The sequence below is a fragment of the Pelophylax lessonae genome (assembly GCF_965119305.1).
Source record: "Pelophylax lessonae genome assembly, chromosome: 9".
In the NCBI taxonomy this organism is placed as follows: domain Eukaryota; kingdom Metazoa; phylum Chordata; class Amphibia; order Anura; family Ranidae; genus Pelophylax; species Pelophylax lessonae.
The window spans coordinates 258,405,515-258,426,989 of NC_138776.1; the positions used below are offsets into that span (position 1 = coordinate 258,405,515).

At 43.4% G+C, this 21,475-nt stretch overlaps 1 protein-coding gene across 1 annotated transcript in view; it reads right to left on the bottom strand.

The window, feature by feature from the left end:
• The window catches only part of LOC309564407 (uncharacterized protein), a gene marked incomplete at its 3' end in the record, with an annotated part of 50,817 nt that extends 30,304 nt beyond the window's left edge, over positions 1-20,513 (bottom strand). Inside the window, exons 1-7 of the mRNA XM_082269035.1 lie at positions 19,854-20,513; positions 19,306-19,437; positions 19,108-19,219; positions 18,711-18,991; positions 18,403-18,544; positions 15,175-16,133; positions 2,397-2,523 (exon numbers count right to left, since the gene is read on the bottom strand). Of these exons, the coding sequence (XP_082125161.1) occupies positions 2,397-2,523; positions 15,175-16,133; positions 18,403-18,544; positions 18,711-18,991; positions 19,108-19,219; positions 19,306-19,437; positions 19,854-19,988 (1,888 nt within the window). The 5' untranslated portion in view covers positions 19,989-20,513. The remainder of the gene's footprint in view (positions 1-2,396; positions 2,524-15,174; positions 16,134-18,402; positions 18,545-18,710; positions 18,992-19,107; positions 19,220-19,305; positions 19,438-19,853) is intronic.
• Between the last annotated feature and the right edge of the window lie 962 nt (positions 20,514-21,475).

Genomic DNA, 21,475 nt, shown 5'->3' on the forward strand with positions numbered 1-21,475 from the left:
GGTTTCTTGATCTGGCAGGACATGAAGGCGGCAGCGGACATCTTCTTACACACAAGCAAGTCTTCAATCTCACATTTATTTTAGCAGTAAACTCACCCTTTATCCTGAAATACAGTATACAATTTTTATTATTATAGCATATACAGCAACAAGCCTGCAGGTAAAAGGTGGCGGCGGCCATCTTGGTACACCCCGCACTGCTCAGCGCCAAACTGATTAAATAGTGAAATAGACAATTTCACTCGGTCGCTGTGAAATAGTCTATGTTAGGCCGACTGAGGAGCGCATGACAACGGCATACATGGCTAGAGAACATCACTCTGGTAATCCCTTGGACCGGGGCAATGCCGACCGGGCCTGCCCCCCCCCCCTCCGGCGCCCCCAGGGGAACACACTGCGCCCCAAGGAGGGAAGCAGTCACCCACCCCCCAGTCCACCGTAACACCTCCGGCACCAGGGAGCCGAACCATCTGCATTGGTATACCAAAGTAATTGACATGGCAAATTAAGCCAAAAAGGCAGTTTTAGGCGGCACTGAAAGGTCTATCAAGATCCTAAGAGGACCATGTCTCCATAAATTCCTTTGCAGTAAAGAGAAAGAGTGTGTGTAGGAAGGAGAGGAGAGAAAAGAAAAGAGGGAAGAAAGAATGAATGGGGAACGAAAAGAATAGAGTAAGGAACAGAAGCGGTAAGAGGTTGGTGTCCAGGAGTCCAGGTAGCTCCAGAAAGCCGTCCGCTCTCAGGATATGGAGGGAATACCCTCCTATTTACGGGGAGCCCGCCAGGTATCTCATCCAGGGGTCCCAAGTCCTTTCAAAGAGGTGCATTTTATCTTGGAGGATGGCCACCAATCCTCTCTTTGATCATGATCCACGTCAGCTTAGCTTTAAGCAGCTCCATCAATATCACCGGTGATCTCCAGGAACGGGCTATAGTTATTTTGGCTGCTGTGAAAATAAAGGTGACCAGGCGTTTAGTGTGTTTGGAGGCCTGCTCAATAGGTTTGCCCAAGAGCGCCTGTAGAGGTGACTTGGGTAACGTGGGTAAGTGAGTATATAAAATTATATACGATAAGTGTGAAATTTAAAACTTGCGTGGGTGTTAGAAGATGTCCGCTGCCGCCTTCGTAGTCGGTCACATTAGGAAACCTATTGGAATGCATAGCGGCCATGTTGGAACGCGCAGAAAGCTACTTTGTTCGCAACGTCACTTCCGTTCCTTTTTCTGATGGGTAGCGGTAATCTGATAGAACAACCGCAATATAAAAAGGTTACTCCTTCCCCCCCCACCCCAAAGCACCTTGTTCCCATGTTGATGGGGACAAGGGCCTCTTCCCAACAACCCTGAGCTGTAGTTGTCTGCGGGCAGGGGGCTTATTGGAGTCTGGAAGTACGCCCTTTAACAAGGGGCCCCCAGATCCCACCTCCCCCATGTAAATGAGTATGGGTTACATTCCACCCCTACTCATTCACCAAAAATCCAATCCAAATTCAAAAAGTTTGGAATTCGTTAGAAAACGTTGATTTGTGGGGGCATTCGCTCGCGCATCTATTAGGCAGTGGGAAAGCCGATAAACGGGGGGCGGCGGCCGCTATTGCCACCAGGCACCCACGATTGCACCCAAGGGAGAGAGAACAATGGTCTGCTGTTGTAAACACAGCAGACCGTTGTTCTCTCTGGAATGATCACAGAGCGCCTGTGATCCTCCTATTGAGGAAGACAGGTCTCTGTGTTGATTCCACAAGCCCACCCCCTTCACGGTTAGAACACACCCCCTAGGCTCACACTTAACCCTTTGATTGCCCCTGGGTTAACCCCTTCCCTGCCAGTGTCATTAGTACAGTGGCAGTGTATTTTTTTAGTACTGATTACTGTAGTAATGTCACTGGTCCCCCCAAAAGTGTCAAAAAAGTCAGTTAGGGGTCCGATCTGTGTGCCGCAATGTTGCAGCCCCGCTAAAAAAAAAATCAATATACACTTATTGGGATTTTCTTTTTCTTTTACCAAAAATATGTTGCAGAATACATATTGGCCTAAAATTATGAAAAAATTGGATTTTTCATTTTTTATTGGGAATGTTATATAGCAGAATGTGAAAAATATTGTGTTTTTTTCAGAATTGTCTCTCTTTTTTTGTTTATAGCGCAAAAAATAAAAATCGCACAGGTGATCAAATACCACCAAAAGAAAGCTCTATTTGTTGGGAAAAAAGGACATGATTTTATTTGGGTACAGCGTCGCATGACCGCGCAATTGTCTGTTAAAGTAACGCAATGCCGAATCGTAAAAAAATGGCCTGGTCATTAAGGTGGAAAATCCTTCCGGTCCAGAAGTGGTTAAACTACAATCCTTATACTAAGACTGTGACCTATTTCTTCCATAGTGCCTATACTTACGTAGAAGCATTTCATCTTGTTCACTCTTCATAATCCTCCCATTCTCTTCTGTAGACGGATGATCACCCCCCACATACGTCTCTACTTCTTCTTTAACCTCAGCTTTTATATTAATCTGTTCTTCACCCTGAACCCCAAAATAATAGAAAACATCTATTAAGATAAAACTCCAGGCAGATATAAAAGACACAAATAACAGCAGCTCTGCATTTATTACCCACTTCCCGACCCCTCAGTAGCAGATATACAGCTACAGAGCATCCCTCCTGTGCAGAATCATATATATATATATATATATATATATATATATATATATACACATACATACACACACCGTATACACACTATATTACCAAACGTATTGGGACACCTGCCTTTACACGCACATGATCTTTAATGAAGCTTAGTCCGTAGGGTTCGTTATTGAGTTGGCCCACTCTGGTTGGCCTGGTAAAAAAATTGAAAAGGTACATACAGCCAACCAGGTAGCCGCCATAGAACTTGACACACTGATGCCTGATAATGGAACTCCGAGGGGGCACCGCGTGCCCTTGTATAGAGTGCCGTTAACTCGGAGGGAAGGATGGCGACCCTCAATGGTGTGCGCCTGTACAAAAGCCTAACAAAAGCCTTTTTTAGAGGCACCCATGAACATAAAAGAAGAATCTGACCTCCAGGAGGGGGAGGGAATGGACAGATACCCACAAAAGTGCCCAGACAACCTCCAAGGAGACCATTGCAACCCCCTGAGGAGGGGACCTTCAGGGACACAAGGACCATAGGACAATGATCCAAAATTAGGTGAAAACCTGGCACCATCTTCAGAAGAAGGGAAGGGCAAGAATGTAGATCCACCTTATCCTTATGTAAAGCCAAACCAGAAGATGAAAAAATAAGGCCACCAGCACTGATGCCCACCATGTGGAAAGAAGGGCAACAAGGAAAGCAACCTTGTAAGACAGAGTAAGCAGAGGAAAATCCCGAACACACACAAAGGGAAGGCTTCTGGAGGACCGAAAGGATCAAAAAGCAAATCCTTCGGCAGCAACGGGAGTACACGAGCCCCAAGGATAAAAGGTGCCAATCAGGAATCGCAGAGCCCGGGAACGGTGAAGAAAGACAGCAAGGGCAGAACCTAACCCTAAATGATACGCAAGGCCAGGTTTAGTTTAGAGCAGCTGCTGAACCCCAGCCCAACAGGGCTACCGACCAGAGCAAGAGCGCAGAGCTCTTGAACATCCGCCTCTGGCATAGGGAGAAGCCTGGGGGGGGGGGGTTACAAAGGCAGGGCTACCCAACTCCTGAGAGTATGTTTCGTAGCCCCAAAGAAAAGCCTCATTAAACACCTGACGCCCTGTGTTTTCCACAAAGGGGGGAAAAGAGGAGGGGGGTGTTGGAGACCAGGCCTGTAGGGGCAAAGGAGAAGCCACAGGTCCAACCAGCCTGGGAGTACCCGCACCCCACACTGCATCCAGGTAGGGGGCATCTACTTACCGATCCAGCGGAGTGTGTGGGTTACGCTCCCCCCGACAGATCCATCTCTCCACTGAAGTGGGGGGGCTGTCGGCAAGGGTAACACTGTGACATGGACTTTGGCGCCCGGTAATACGCTGGCAGCTCTGGTCCAGGATGAGGCTTTGTCGTGGCCAACCTAGGGTTTAGCTAAAGGTCTGCACACGCTTGTTGGGCAGACTGGCTTGACCACTGGATCAAGATTATCCAGCCCGTCGCCCAACCTGGCTGTTGATTGAAGATCTCCACAGAAAAAATTCCAGGAAAAGGAAAAAAAAAAAAAAAAAGCTATGGAACCGCGTGAACGATAGCCAAATAAAACTGGCTTGCATATAGCAGAGAGGGGGCTTTATACCAGCTGTGTTCTTTTTCTACCTAGTTTCCTACTCCTGTATGCAGGGCTATAACCCTATGGTCAAGACTAAGAAGAGCAGTGTCTGTCAATGAACGTAAGAGAAACTGTATATTGTTTTTAAAAAAAAAAAAATGCTTGTGATGGAAACGAAGGGTGCTGATGGAGAGGGAGCAAAAGCTACATTTTAGATGTAAAAGTCAACATTAGAACAAAAGACTACATAGAAGAATATCATCTCACAAAGTTCAAAACCACTTCTGTGTTCTATACACCGAGTCCTCCTACCTGATGGTGAGGGATGGTGTGATCTTCCTGTGTGGAATCCTGGGAATGCAGAGGACGGGGACATCTCTCTGGTGGGTTTGTGCCACTGAATGGCTCCATCATGATGTGCTTGAAGGGATCTCTGTGGCTTTCTGAAAACTCCATCACACCAACCTCCTCCTCCTCCTTTTTTATCTCTGTTTGAACCTTTGGTGAGATGGTGTGATCTTCCTGTGTGGAATCCCGGGAATACAGAGGACAGGGACATCTCTCTGGTGGGTTTGTGCCACTGAATGGCTCCATCATGATGTGCTTGAAGGGATCTCTGTGGCTTTCTGAAAACTCCATCACACCAACCTCCTCCTCCTCCTTTTTTATCTCAGTTTGAACCATTTGTGAGATGGTGTGATCTTCCTGTGTGGAATCCTGGGAATACAGAGGACGAGGACATCTCTCTGGTTGGGTTGTGTCACTGAATGGCTCCATCGTGATGTGCTTGAAGGGATCTCTGTGTTCTTTTGAAAACTCCATCACACCAACCTCTTCCTCCTCCTCTTTTATCTCTGTTTTAACCTTTTGTGAGATGGTGTGATCTTCCTGTGTGGAATCCTGGGAATACAGAGGAAGGGGACATCTCTCTGGTGGGTTTGTGTCACTGAATGGCTCCATCGTGATGTGCTTGAAGGGATCTCTGTGTCCTGAAACCTCCATCACACCAACCTCTTCCTCCTCCTCTTTTATCTCTGTTTGATCCTTTTGTGAGATGGTGTGATCTTCCTGTGTGGAATCCTGGCAATACAAAGGATGGGGACATCTCTCTCGTGGGTTCCCATTACTGGATCCATCTGTAGGAAACACACACACACTGACTGAATACATTGTTTCTATAGGTTTATCAGATGATGGGGGATCTAGGTGGACCCTCCATACTGCTTTTTCCTTTACAATAAAGTCTCCTCTTACCCGGTGATGTGAGAGGCGGCTGATTCTCCATCATGACGTCCTTGTAAAGATCCTTGTGTTCTTCTAAATACTCCCACTCCTCCATGGAGAAATAGACAGTGATATCCTTCCTGACACCTTTGTACTGTACTTTATTAGTAAGGTGATTTAAAAAAATTATTTTATGGTTTACTAATAGCTCAATGACAATATCAGGTGCTTATATGCTAATGATAGGTTTTTAGCATGCTAGAATGTCTCTTCGTATTCAGAATTATGTTATTAGAACAAGGTCTTTGGAAAAAAAGGTTATGCAGTATTTAGAGAGACAGTCTACTAATATTAAATAGTGAGGTATTCCAGAGTCACAAACAAGCTGATAAAGTGTACCAAAATAGCAAAAATGAATGTCCCTTGTAATTTCTATATGTGTTACTAGTGCAAGCTATTGAGTGACCCGCTTCCTGATTGGCCAGGAGGAGGATCCCCGTGACAATAGCAAATTTTCATTCACTATTGTCACACAAATGGGTGGGCTAGGGCGCAGTGCTATGCACCCCGGGTCCACCCTTTTCTGAAGCCTATTAGAGCCTCTGGCTCTAATCAGGTGATTTGGAAAAAAAAAAAACCCCATTGAACTCCATGCCTCTGGCGCCCCGCATGTAGATTGGGGGGCCGGAAGCATGGATGGGAGGGCGGCGCCCCTGCGCCCCCAACGCACCAGCCGCCACTGGTCAATGTGTTAAAACGAGAAATTACATATTTTGGGAGTCGACATGACAAATGCCCAGAATGTCAGCCTAAAATCCTGATATTCTGTAAAGATGAAAGGCCTTTGCATATTAACACCTGCTGCTCGTTGATCTTCACTTTCACTTTGTAGCCCTACTTTTCTAAATAAACTTTCAAAACTTTCACAGTGAGAAGGAGAGGTTGTTTTACTTATCCAGAGACAAAACCCATAAGAGTGATGTCATGTGATCAACCTGGAATCCTATAAACCAGAAGCTCTGGATGGACAGTTGGATAAACGGTTCTATATTTAGGATGTATCCGGTCTATAAACCAGAGGCTCTGGGTGGACAGTTGGATAAATGGTTCTATATTTAGGATGTATCCGTTTTATAAACCAGAGGCTCTGGATGGACAGTTGGATAAATGGTTCTATATTTAAGATGTATCCGGTCTATAAACCAGAGGCTCTGGATGGACAGTTGGATAAATGGTTCTATATTTAGGATGTATCCGGTCTATAAACCAGAGGCTCTGGATGGACAGTTGGATAAATGGTTCTATATTTAGGATGTATCCGGTCTATAAACCAGAGGCTCTGGATGGACAGTTGGATAAATGCCTCTATATTTAGGATGGATCTGGTCTATAAACCAGAGGCTCTGGATGGACAGTTGGATAAATGGTTCTATATTTAGGATGTATCTGGTCTATAAACCAGAGGCTCTGGATGGACAGTTGGGTAAATGGTTCTATATTTAGGATGTATCCGGTCTATAAAGCAGAGGCTCTGGGTGGACAGTTGGGTAAATGGTTCTATATTTAGGATGTATCTGGTCTATAAACCAGAGGCTCTGGATGGACAGTTGGATAAATGGCTCTATATTTAGGGTGTATCTGGTCTATAAACCAGAGGCTCTGGATGGACAGTTGGATAAATGGTTCTATATTTAGGATGTATCTGGCTTATGAACTAGCAACTCAAGATGAAGGAAGAGGACGGACATGACAAGAGAGTTACTGGGTGTAAATATAAAATAATATCTTATTACCTCCTTTGCTGCCAGTTTCAGAAATGTCTCCTCTCTACTTCCTTCAAACTCGCCTTTCACCCGGAGCTTCCTGTTTCTACTCTTACATCATTTCCTGTCTGCGCGTTCCAACTGAGATCACCACCTTGTGTTAAATGTAAATCCTGCAGTCTACTTTATGTTTTTACATCGTGGTCCATTCCTCTATTACAGACTTTACCAACCTTTTCGACACAGAGGAACCCTTGAAATACCTTTCTGGTCTCAGGAGACCCCTGCTAGTAATGACTATATCTACAACTCATGATACATTGGAGTCATGGTCAGTGGGAAGAACGCTCCATACACTTGTGGGCATTGGGAGGAATATCCTTACAGATAGCTAAAAAAGATCATTGGTGTCAGTGGGAACTTATCTGAGAGACAGAAACTACTGGGTGTAAATAAAGAATATTATCATATTACCTCCTCTGCTGCCGGATTCAGCAATGTCTCCTCTCTACTTCCTAATCAACTCTCTTCCGGAAATTCCTATTTATACTCCTACATTACTTCCTGTCTCTACCTTACATCACTTCCTGTCTGCGTGTGCCTAGTGAGATCATCACCTGGTGTTCAATATAAATACTGCAGTCTATGTTACGTTTTCACAGTTTACTTGCTGCCTCGTGTTCCATTCCTCCATCATGTTACATCCATGATTACACACACAGATTATACCTCAGATAAAATCCAGAAGGCAAGAAAAAAAAATGAAAAACAATTTAATAATAATTTTAATATTTATTAATGTAATCAATGAAATTAAATCTAACATATTAAAGCATAACTAAAGGCATTTTTTTATTTTTTTTTAGTTTTGAATAGAGTGGAGATGGATTAGAATCCCTGTCAGTTTTTATTGCGGTCTGTACCCCCATTAAGGAGACCCCCCCACTATTTGTCCTGTTTACAATTATCATTGAAAGTGAAAGTAAAAGAGAATCCCCAAATTTTGGGTTGTCCCCAGAAAAGTAATACAGGGGAAATCTTCCAATGGGGACACTAGTTCTGGTGACCTGGGGGTCCCCAAGGATTTCACTTAATTTGGAGGGATTTCCTCTCACTTCCTGTTTGGCCATGGGACAGGAAGTGAAGGAAAATCTCCGCAATGGGACAGAAATTGTAAAAATTTATCTGAAAGGGGTTATTCTCCCCCCAACCCCATCCAAAATGTAAAAAAAAAATTGCCTATAGTTCCACTTTAAGCTCAATTTTCAAAGCTGGGCGTCTAGTAACAAAAGAGAAAAAAAGACAGGTCATTCATGCAGCAAATGTGCATGTAAAATTGTTTTGTGCGAATTAAACAATAAGAAATGTACTTTAGGCTGTTTTCGCCTCTTCTTTTATTATGGACAGTAGTACGATACCATATTATGGTCAATAGATGGTGCTGAGGAGCATAGGAAATACATATTTCTTTGTAATGAGAGATACAATGCAACAACTCTAGAGAATGCTAGGAAAAATTTGCAAATAATTGCAACCTTTGGTTACATATATTTGATAATTCCCTCTAGCATTCTCTAGAATTGTTACATTGTATCTCTTGTTACAAAGACATATGTATTTCCTCCGCTCCTCCGCAATATCTATTGACCATAATGTGGTATTTTACTACTGCCCATAATAAAGCAAAATGCATGCACATGAAGATTACCAAAACAACAGTCTGGCATTCTCTCTGAGTATTGTAGTAAAGGAGAGGTCCCTTAAGCCTCACATCGCTGCAATTACACTAATGGAAAGGTATGTGGCAGTCTCAGTCTGGGCTCCAGCCAGGCCATGTTGCTAAAGTGTTTCGCTCTGCTCACCTCCATGATTAAGCTCTGTGGGCAGAGCGAAACACGTTGGAGGCATGGTCTGGCCTGGCCAGAGACCAGGCTGAGACTACCGCATACTTCTCCATTAGTGGATTTGCAGTGATGCAAATCGGCCAGGAGGAACGCTGCGACTCAGGCCGAGGCCAGGTCGTATGCACCCTCACGAGACATTTAACTCACAGGCCAGCCCCCCGTCCAGTGGGGCTATGTCGCGGCCGACCTAGCATGGAGCTGAGGCCAGCATGCGCTCGCTGGCCAGACTGGGGGGACTCTCTGGATCTAGATTATCCAGCCCTTCACCCAGTTCGCCAGTTGATTGTAGATTCTCACAGGAACAAAATAACAAAAGATAGGAAAAAGTTCAATTCAAAAGGAAAAAAATTGCCAGGACCAGAGATCCCAGCAAGGAACAAGGTCCTTACTCCTGACTAGGCAGAAAAAAACTGAGTGCCTATAGCAGAGAGAGAGGGAGTATACCCCCTGGGACTGCCCATGGGGTGTAGCCAGAATTTTTTTTTTCTGCCTAGTGTCCCACTCCTGTAGGGGGCAGTATAACCCAATGGTTAAGAATACCAGAAGCTGTGTCCCTCAATGAACGAAAGAGAAATTATGATTTTTACATGTAGGAGACAAATGCCGGAATTGGCCGGCATGGAAGTGGTTATTTATATTTTATATACTATATATATATATATATATATATATATATATATATATATATATATATATATATATATATATATATATATAGTATAGCACTGCACTTGCTTTTATACAATCTTCTACATTTATCGCAATCATAGCAACAGAAAAAACAAATCACATATGCCGTACTTTTTGTGCAAATGCTTTTTATTAAACTTTGCAGCTACATTGTCTACATACAGAAACTGGAACTACGGAGGAGTTGTGAGCTTTCCGTATTTCAGTATTTTATTTCTTGTATTTCTCTTTTTCGAGAATGATAAGACTAATACGATCGCCGATATACAACAAACTTATTTCTTTATTATAACACACAGATTATATCTCAGGTAAAACACAAAGAACGGGAAAAAATATCACAAAGGCAACACTTCAACTGCTTTTTAAGATTTATAATTAGGGAAAAACAAAAGAATGAAAAATCCAAAACCGTCGAAAAGGGAACACCGCTCCAGGTTCGTGTGCCTAAATCTGCCACAGTCACTCAGCACAGGTGCCAGTCCAGCTCGTAACTGGAGATATCAGAAGGAAAATAAATCCAGGCGGCCGACTACTAAAATCAGCTTTATTAAAAAATATCAATTCAATGTCTGAAAAAGACCAATAAATTAATGCTTTGAATTTATTGGAATTTTCTGTTTTTTTTTTTATGCAGGTGCCAGCCCACCTCATAACTGGAGATAACAGAAGGGAAAAAAAAATCCAGGCAGCCGTCTACTTACCTAAACTATACAATCCCATACCTACAGTTGATCCAGAGGAAGGAGAAAAACCCCAGCAAAGCATGATCGAATTTGCTACAGCAGGGGAAAAAATTCCTTCCTGATCCCCCGAGAGGCAATCTGATATTCCTTGGATCAACTTGGCCTATAAATGTGAGTACCCAAGTATATTATGTTTATTTAGGAAATAATTCAGGCTTTTTTTTTAAAGCAATCTACTGAGCTGGTCAGAACCACCTCTGGAGGGAGTCTATTCCACATTTTCACAGCCAGCTCTTACCATTAAGAAACCTTTCCGAATTTGGAGACAAAACCTATTTTCCTCTAGACACACTGCAGTCTCCGTGTGAGGAAGGAGAGCTGGCGATGAGAGATGATCTCATATGTTTACAGGTCCCTCTCAAAAAATGAGCATATTGTGATAAAGTTCATTATTTTCTGTAATGTACTGATAAACATTAGACTTTCATATATTTTAGATTCATTACACACAACTGAAGTAGTGCAAGCCTTTTATTGTTTTAATATTGATGATTTTGGCATACAGCTCATGAAAACCCCAAATTCCTATCTCAAAAAATTAGCATATCATAAAAAGGTTCTCTAAACGAGCTATTAACCTAATCATCTGAATCAACTAATTAACTCTAAACACCTGCAAAAGATTCCTGAGGCTTTTAAAAACTCCCAGCCTGGTTCATTACTCAAAACCGCAATCATGGGTAAGACTGCCGACCTGACTGCTGTCCAGAAGGCCATCATTGACACCCTCAAGCAAGAGGGTAAGACACAGAAAGACATTTCTGAACGAATAGGCTGTTCCCAGAGTGCTGTATCAAGGCACCTCAGTGGGAAGTCTGTGGGAAGGAAAAAATGTGGCAGAAAACGCTGCACAACGAGAAGAGGTGACCGGACCCTGAGGAAGATTGTGGAGAAGGACCGATTCCAGACCTTGGGGGACCTGCGGAAGCAGTGGACTGAGTCTGGAGTAGAAACATCTAGAGCCACCGTGTACAGGCGTGTGCAGGAAATGGGCTACAGGTGCCGCATTCCCCAGGTCAAGCCACTTTTGAACCAGAAACAGCGGCAGAAGCGCCTGACCTGGGCTACAGAGAAGCAGCACTGGACTGTTGCTCAGTGGTCCAAAGTACTTTTTTTGGATGAAAGCAAATTTTGCATGTCATTCGGAAATCAAGGTGCCAGAGTCTGGAGGAAGACTGGGGAGAGGGAAATGCCAAAATGCCTGAAGTCCAGTGTCAAGTACCCACAGTCAGTGATGGTCTGGGGTGCCATGTCAGCTGCTGGTGTTGGTCCACTGTGTTTTATCAAGGGCAGGGTCAATGCAGCTAGCTATCAGGAGATTTTGGAGCACTTCATGCTTCCATCTGCTGAAAAGCTTTATGGAGATGAAGATTTCATTTTTCAGCACGACCTGGCACCTGCTCACAGTGCCAAAACCACTGGTAAATGGTTTACTGACCATGGTATTACTGTGCTCAATTGGCCTGCCAACTCTCCTGACCTGAAACCCATAGAGAATCTGTGGGATGTTGTGAAGAGAAAGTTGAGAGACGCCAAGACCCAACACTCTGGATGAGCTCAAGGCCGCTATGGAAGCATCCTGGGCCTCCATAACACCTCAGCAGTGCCACAGGCTGATTGCCTCCATGCCACGCCGCATTGAAGCAGTCATTTCTGCAAAAGGATTCCCGACCAAGTATTGAGTGCATAACTGAACATAATTATTTGAAGGTTGACTTTTTTTGTATTAAAAACAGTTTTTTTTTATTGGTCGGATGAAATATGCTAATTTTTTGAGATAGGAATTTTGGTTTTTCATGAACTGTATGCCAAAATCATCAATATTAAAACAATAAAAGGCTTGCACTACTTCAGTTGTGTGTAATGAATCTAAAATATATGAAAGTCTAATGTTCATCAGTACATTACAGAAAATAATTAACTTTATCACAATATGCTAATTGTTTGAGAGGGACCTGTACATATGAGATCATCTCTCATTGGACAGTCCGATCACGTGGTGAATGGCCGCTGTGATTGGCCATTCACCACGATCTGTAATCGGCTGTGTCCAAGGGACACGGCCGACACAGATTTTCCCCGATGCGCGCTCGCGGGAGCGCGCGGGGAGCGTGTTTCTGGGAGGCCGTTTAAAGACGGCTGTAGCGCGGATGGGAGGAGGTTAAGAAGCTTAGGATCTACCAGAATCCTTCTCCACCATTGATTCCCCCAGTTGTACTGCCCCTAGTATGTATGATGCATGCATATTCTTAGCCCCCAAGTGCATAACTTTACTTTTATCAACATTAAACCTCATTTGCCACATAGTCACCCAATTAAACACTGCATTGGGGTCGGCTTGTAAGTTGGAGACATCCTGTACGGTTGTGATTTCACTGAATAGCTTGGTGTCATCTGCAAAGACTGAAATTATCATTTTAATCCCAGACCCGATATCATTTATAAAAGGTTTTAAAAAGTAAGGGTCCCAACACTGAACCTTGGGGTACACCATTGATAACCTTAGACCATTCAGAGTAAGTCATTAACCACTACTGTAAGAATTCTGGCTTTTTTTAGCCAGTTTTCTATCTGTTTAAAAACTGATCTTTTCAAGTCTGTAGACTTTACCTTACACATTAGCCATATATGGGGAACTGTGTCAAACGCTGGTGGGGTAGCTTCTTCCAATGGGGCTGCTTGGCCTGAACTTTCAGGGCTCGCATCAGATACACTCAACTGGATCAGACAAGCTTTGACATCACTGGTCAGCCATATGCTTGCCCGTTAAAAACAGGTAGGGATTATTTTCCTCCACTTTTTTAAGGCATAGGTACAGGAGTTCTCTTGATCAGGCTGGTCAGAAACTAGTGCCTTCACCGCCTGATCAACTTGTCCCTCTGTCCAAGCCTCCCTCGGAAGGCTAATCACCACACATGACTCCTGGTGGACCACTGGATTGCAGTAGTAGTGTCCATCTTAAGGTTCTCTGGGATACTGTCTTTTAGGTTTGCCAGCAGAACAAGTTATCCTGGATGAACCCCCATAAGTAGTGGCCACCCCTGAAAGAGCGCTTGGTAATTTTGGGTTCGCTGTTCTGCGCCTCGACTCCAAGAACAACCTCAGCCCCTTTGGTAAACCTGGTTAAATAAAATCACTGTGAGCACAATTAACAAGTGAGAAATTTGCCACTTTTCCCCCTACCAAAAAGGGCGGCTCCTGAATTGTCGGCAGGAAGAGCAAGCAGGGGATGGGGAGTCCACGACACTCGCTACACTAGCACTAGGTTATAAATAATTGCTAGTAAGCATTAAATGCATTAGCTTCTCCCTCCTTCCTTCATTGTGCATTTATTAGACTTTGTTTCTATGGATAGTGGTCGGCCGCCTGGTTTCCTTCTGATATCTCCAGTTACAATCTGGGCTGACACCTGCATATAAACAATGGATAGTGGTTGGCCGCCTGGTTTCCTTCTGATATCTCCAGTTACAAGCTGGGCTGACATCTGCATATAAACAATGGATAGTGGTCGGCCGCCTGGTTTCCTTCTGATATCTCCAGTTACAAGCTGGGCTGACACCTGCATATAAACAAGCCAATTCCATTAAACGAGTTTCATCCTTACCAGTACTTTTTCAGAGGTTTTGAACAAGCACTCGTGGAGGGGTGAGATACCAGCTAACACATTTCATTATTACTAGTGCTTATTGTTGGGTTTTGAAAGACGTTAGCTGGTTCCTCACCCCTCTACTGTGTGGTCTTTGTTTTTACTACAGTCTATGGATGGTTTCTCAATAAAGCTAATTTCAGTATGCAGCCACCCGGATTTTTTTCTTTTGATATCTCCAGTTACGAGCTGGGCTTGCACCTGCATAAAAACAGGCACAGTCCATTAATGCACATCAAAGAGGTAAGAGACCACCTCATGCGATTCAGGTTTACTAGCACTTATTCATAGGTTATGAAAAAGTGCTTGTGTGCCTAAAACGCGTTAGTTGGTGCCTCAACCCCTCCACTGTGTATGTTTTTTAAGGACATTCTATAGGTATTTTTTCAAAAAGGCGATTTCAGTGTGTGGCCAGTGTAATGATCTTCCTTCCTGATTATAGGCAGATGCAGTCTACTTTCTCCACTGCAGATAGCACTCAACCCCAGCGGCATTGCAGAGGGAGAGGAAGTTAAGAGGAACATGGGTCCTCTATAAATTCCTTGGTCACTGGTGGCCATCTTGGGTCAGGCAGACTCTTTTAGGACCTTAGCTCCCAGGCAGTTCGCATATAGGTAGTGAAGGGACAGGTCACCCGTCTGGCAGGGACAGTGTTTAGTGGCAAGGAGAGGTTCAACACAAGTAGGTACACGCCATCCTTTCTGGAGACCTCCCTATTTGGGTACAGACTGGCCAGGCCACATTCCCCCCTCAAGAAGGTCCAACCTGTTTCGGCTTGATGTACTTGTAGCTACTTTCAATAAATGCTTTTTCACCTATCTTCCAACTAGCACTTCTTTGGACAACGGGCGCTCCTTTCTTCTTCTCCAGGATGTAACACTTTAAAAAATATTTTTTATTTATCCTACAGTTGCTCCATAAATTAAACAGTTCGATCCAGTGTCCTTTCTGATGTCTAATTAGACTTCTTTTACGTGTAAAACATTTCCCGCACTCTGAACGCTGTGAGGACGCTCCGTGTTGTGTCTTCTCTGATGCATAACAAGGTTTCCTTTCTGGGTGAAAGATTTCCCGCACTCTAAACATAAGTAAGGACGCTCACCTGTGTGAATTCTCTGGTGTTTTACAAGGTCTCCTTTATGACTGAAAGACTTCTCACATTCCGTACAGGAATAAGGACGCTCACCCGTGTGAATTCTCAGGTGTTTAACAAGGTCTCCTTTCCGAGTGAAACATTTTCCGCACTCTGAACATAGATATGGACGTTCGCCGGTGTGACTTCTCTTGTGTATAAGAAGTTTTCCCTTCTCAGAAAAACATTTTCCGCAGTCTGAACAAGAAAAGGGACGCTCCCCCGTGTGACTTCTCTGGTGTATAAGAAGGGTGACTTTCTGTGTAAAACATTTCCCGCACTCTGCACAGGAAAACGGACGCTCACCTATGTGACTTCTCTGGTGTTCAAACAGTGCTCCTTTATGAGGGAAGGATTTACCGCACTCTGTACATGAATAAGGATCTTCACCTGTGTGTATTCTCTGGTGTACAAAAAGCGTTTCTTTTTCTATAAAGTATTTACCGCAAACTGAACAAAGGAAAGGTCCCTCACCCATGTGAATACTCTGGTGTTCAAGGAGGTTTTTGCTTTCTGTGAAAGATATCCCACAAACCGAACATAGGAATAGATTCTCACCTTCAAGATAAGATTGGTCTGCTGTGTCAGATCTTAAATGGATATTTCCAAATCTATTACGTGATTGATCAGAAGATTCCCCCTGATCAGAGGGATCCATTGATGTGTCCCAACAGTAAGGTCTGTTTTTTGTATTTACTCCTGGAGAATCCTGTGTGATGACATTATCTTCTGAGTTACAGTCAACAGATAATAGAAGATGTCTCTCTGCAGTACTCCCAGAATTACATCCATCTGTTGGTAAGCAATTTATAAATAATTATAAAAAGGTTAGTTATAAGAGTCATGTATGCTGGTCTAGCAGCCACTTCAATGTGATATCATTTGGTGGAAACCGGACATTATATTGAAGAATTGAGATGGACCTTTCATATGGTGTACAGTATCTCCTCCTCATTTGTTGGGAACATGACATTATATTGAAGAATTGAGATGGACCTTTCATATGGTGTACAGTATCTCCTCCTCATTTGTTGGGAACATGATGTTATATTGAGGAATGGAGATGGACCTTTCATATGGTGTACAGTATCTCCTCCTCATTTGTTGAGAACATAACATTATATTGAGGAATGGAGATGGACCTTTCATATGGTGTACAGTATCTCCTCATCATTTGTTGGGAACATGACGTTATATTGAGGAATAGAGATGGACCTTTCATACGGTGTACAGTATCTCCTCCTCATTTGTTGGGAACATGACATTATATTGAGGAATGGAGATGGACCTTTCATATGGTGTACAGTATCTCCTCCTCATTTGTTGGGAACATGACATTATACTGAGAATTTGAGATGGACCTTTCATATGGTGTACAGTATCTCCACCTCATTTGTTGGGAACATGACACTATATTGAAGAATTGAGATGGACCTTTCATATGGTGAACAGTATCCTCTCTTCATTTGTTGGGAATATGACATTATATTGTAAAATTGGCCAGCAGCAGGACAGTTCTAATCAGGGATAATAGGCCTAACTTGGGTATGCTTAAAGCTAAAGGAAAAACTTTTTGGGGATTTTGGATAGAGTGGAGAGGTATTAGAGCCCCCGTCAGTGTTTATTACTGTCTGTGCACCCATTAGGGAGATTCATCCTCTCTATTTGTCTTGTTTTCTATTATCAGTGAAAGTAAAAGAAAATCTCAATTTTTGGGTTGTCCCCAGAAAAGTAATAGAGGGGAAATCTTTGAATAGGAACACTAGTTCTGGTGACCTGGGGGTCCCAATGGAATTCCCTCAATTTGCAGGGATTTACACCCACTTCCTGTTTGGCTATGGGACAGGAATTGAAGGTAAATCTCCACAATAACCCTCACTTACTCTATCCAAAATTAAAAAAAAAAAAAATGCCTGTAGTTCTACTTTAACCTCTTCAGCCCCAGAAAGATTTTACAAAACTTCGGGACCAGGCCATTTTTTTGTGATACGGCACTGCGTTATTTTAACTGACAATTATGCAGTCGTGCGACGCTGTACCCAAATAAAATTGATGCCCTTTTTTTCCCTACAACTAGAGCTTTCTTTTGGTGGTATTTGATTACCTCTACGTTTTTTTATTTTTGCACTATAAACTAAAAAAGAGAGACAATTTTGAAAAAAAAAAAAAACAATATTTTTTACTTTCTGCTAAAAAAACGCATCCGATAAAAGAATGTAAAAAAATCAAAATTTCTTCATCAGTTTAGGCCAATTTGTATTCTGCTACATGTTTTTGGTAAAATAAATCTCAATAAGCGACTGGTCCCTAAAAAGTGACACTTTTTAGGAACCAGTGACACCAATACAGTGATCAGTGCAGCACTGTCACTGTACTAATGACACTGGCAGGGAAGGGGTAAACATCAGGGGTGATCAAAGGGTTAAATGTGTTCCCTGGGAGAGCTTGCTAACCGTGTAGGGGATGGTCTGACTGGGGGAAGATGGAGATCCGTGCCCCTGCTTAGCAGAAACACAAGATCTCTATTTTCCCCTCTCCCAGAACGGTGATCTGCCTTCTTTACATAGGCAGACCACCGTTTCGCCTCTCTCAGGAATGATCGTGGGGTTTCTGGCGGACCTGCTGATTGGCTCCCGCTGTGTCCAATAGCAGCAGGAGCAGGTCGCTGGCAGCGCGTGTGCGTGCACCAGACCCAAAACTAAAAATCACGTAAAAGGTACTCGATTTCACCCAGGAGGGCCACCCTGTCCAAGTATATATGCATGGGGCGTGCCGAAAGAGGTTAACTTTTTTTGTATTATGGAGATAGGGGGGTACGGTGAATGACAGTGATATACCGTGAGGTGTTTTAGCAGAAAAGTGACTACTAACCTTAAGTCATCCACAAAATAAAATTAAAGACAATATAAATAGCTCATGATAATGAGAACAAGATAAAAGGCAGCAAAGAAGCTGAGTTCCCAAAGAGCTAGCAATCAGAAATAAAGTACAGTTTTCTAAATGACCTCATGCAGTTGTCAGCTATCCCTAACCATGCTCTTCCATAGTGTCTGTTACTTACCTGTGTCAATAGGCAGAGGGTTTTCATCCTCTTCACTTTTCATTATTATCTCAATGTCCTCCATGGACGGCTGTCCCCCCCCCACATACGTCTCTAATTCTTCCTCTTTAACCTCAACTTTTATATTAATCCGTACTTCATCCTAAACTCCAAAATAACAGGAAACATCTATTTAATTGCAAATCCAGCAGATATAAAAGGCACAAATAAATGTAGCATCAGATGTTGAAGTCAACAAATTACATCGAAGAATGTCCCTTCACAAAGTTCAGAATCACTTCTGTGTGCTATACTCCGAGTCCACCTACCTGATGATGGTGAGGGATGGTGTGATCTTCTTGTGTGGAATCCCGGGAATACAGAGGATGGGGACATTTCTCTGGTGGGTTTGGGTCACTGAATGGCTCCATCACAATATCTTTGAAGGGGTCTTTGTGTCCTGAAAACTTCCTCTTCACATCAACCTCACCGTCCTCCTTTTTTACCACTTTTTTAAGATTATGTGAGATGGTGTGATCTTCCTGTGTGGAATCCCGGGAATACAGAGGACGGGGACATCTCTCTGATGGGTTCCCATTACTGGATTCATCTGTAGGAAACACACACACTGACTGAATACATTGTTTCTATGTGTTTATCAGATGATGGGGGATCTAGGTGGACCCTCCGTACTGCTCTCTCCTTTACAATAAAGTCTCCTCTTACCCGGTGATGTGAGGGGTGGATGGTTCTCAATCATGACGTTCTTGTAGAGATCCTTGTGTCCTTCCAAATGCTCCTCCTCAGAGTCAGTGACATCCTGACACCTCTTAGGAACCTGACACACACAATGATACAGTCACCATCCAGACACATCCCTTGTCTGTTACTGGATAATGTCCCAGAATTCCCGGCACCGCTCACCTCTCCTATCAGCAGATCTATGATCTTGTTGGCAAGTTCTACAATCTTGACATTGTTTCTCTTAGATTTCAGGGAATGAGGTGAAGGCACTGTGATGGTTAAATGGTCACCATACTTCACTGGAGGAAAACTCTGCATTGAAAGAGTAACAATAATGTCATGTGACCTCCCAGAATCCTCCTCACCTCTCTGGTCAGGTCTGTTTTATTAATAGAGATAAGAGTGATGTCATGTGATCTCCCAGAATCCTCCTCACTTCCCCGGTCAGGTCTGTGTTTTATTAATAGACATAAGAGTGATGTCATGTGACCACCTAGAATCCTCCTCACCTCTCTGGTCAGGTTTGTGTTTTATTAATAGAGATAAGAGTGATGTCATGTGACCTCCCAGAATCCTCCTCACCTCTCCAGTCAGGTCTGTGTTTTATTAATAGAGAAGAGAGTGTTGTCATGTGACCTCCCAGAATCCTCCTCACCTCTCCAGTCAGGTCTGTGTTTTATTAATAGAGAAGAGAGTGTTGTCATGTGACCTCCCAGAATCCTCCTCACCTTTCCGGTCAGCAAGTTGATGATCTCTAGGGTTAGGTTTAATATCCTCTCAGTCATGTGACTCGAGTCCTTGTCCATCCTCATTGATGTGAGCATGTGATCCATACAAGGCTCTAATCTCTGTAGACAGATCATATACGGGTCTCAATAAACATTATACTGTAACTAGAAACAAGCTATGAGTTTGGGTCCAGTGAAAGGTTTGAAGCAAATCCAGCCTGTTTGTTGAACGGACAAACTAATGCAGTGGTTTGCCACCACAGCAACTAACTACAAAAAATGCACTTCCTGGCCTCTGAACTTGGGTCAGATGACTTAGAATGGCCAGTAAAGGGTACTTTGCTATTATCCAGTCCCTCACTATAAACAACCTGGGTTCCCAGCAGCCATATTGGCAATGTGGCTGGGTGGTATAGGCCAGGCCTAGAGTGTAATGCTGATAAAGTGCATAAGGCCATATTAGTGTAGGGCTTGTAGGCACTGGTCTCCTAAAGTAAGAGGATACTGAGTGTCCTTGAGTAAAGAAAAATGCCATGTATCTTAGGGAATATGAAGGTAGAAGGAGGGAAGACTTTATTATGTTAATGCTGATGTGTGTTCTGGACCCACTTTACAGCTTCACCACATTAATTACCCACTGTCATAACAAGCAAATTGCATATTTTATATTTTTGCTGGCTGCATTTTTTTTTCACAACCTTTCCTTGAGTTCACTTGAATGTCACTGCTGCGATTCTTCACAAATGGAAGAAAACCAAAATAACTGTCAATCTCCCTCAGTCTGGGGCTCCATGCAACATCTCACCTTGTGGAGTTTCAATGATCATGAGAACGGTGAGGAATCAGCCCAGAACTACACGGGAGAATCTTGTCAATGATCTCAAGGCAGCTGGGACCATAGTCACCAAGAATACAATTAGTAACACACTATGCACACTACTGAAGGACTGAAATCCTGCAATGCCTGCAAGGTCCCTCTGCTCAAGAAAGCAAATGTACAGGCCCGTCTGAAGTTTGCTAATGAACATCTGAACGATTTAGAGTGGAACTGGGTGAAAACGACCAAAATAGAGCTCTTTGGCATTAACTCAACTCGCCATGTTTGGAGGAGGAGAAATGCTGCCTATGACTCCAAGAACACCATCCCCACCGTCAAATATGGAGGGGGAAACATTATGCTTTGGGGGTTTCTGCTAAGGGGACAGGACAACTTCAGTGCATCAAAGGGCCGATGGACGGGGCCATGTACCGTCAAATCTTAGGTGAGAACCTCCTTCCCTCAGCTAGGCCACTGAGAATGGGTGATGGATGGGTATTCCAGCATGACAATGACCTAAAACACACGGCCAAGGCAAAAAATGAGTGGCTCAAGATGAAGCACATTAAGGTCCTGAAGTGGCCTAGCCAGCTTCCAGGCCCTAATCCCTTAGAAAATAAGTGGAGGGAGCTGAAGGTTCCAGTTACCAAATGTCAGCCTCGAAACATTAGTGACTTGGAGAGGAGTGGGACAAAATGCCTCCTGAGATGTGTGCAAACCTGGAGGCCAACTACAAGAAACCTCTGACCTCTGTGATTGCCAACAAGTACTAAATCATGTTTTGCAAAGGGGTCAAATAATTATT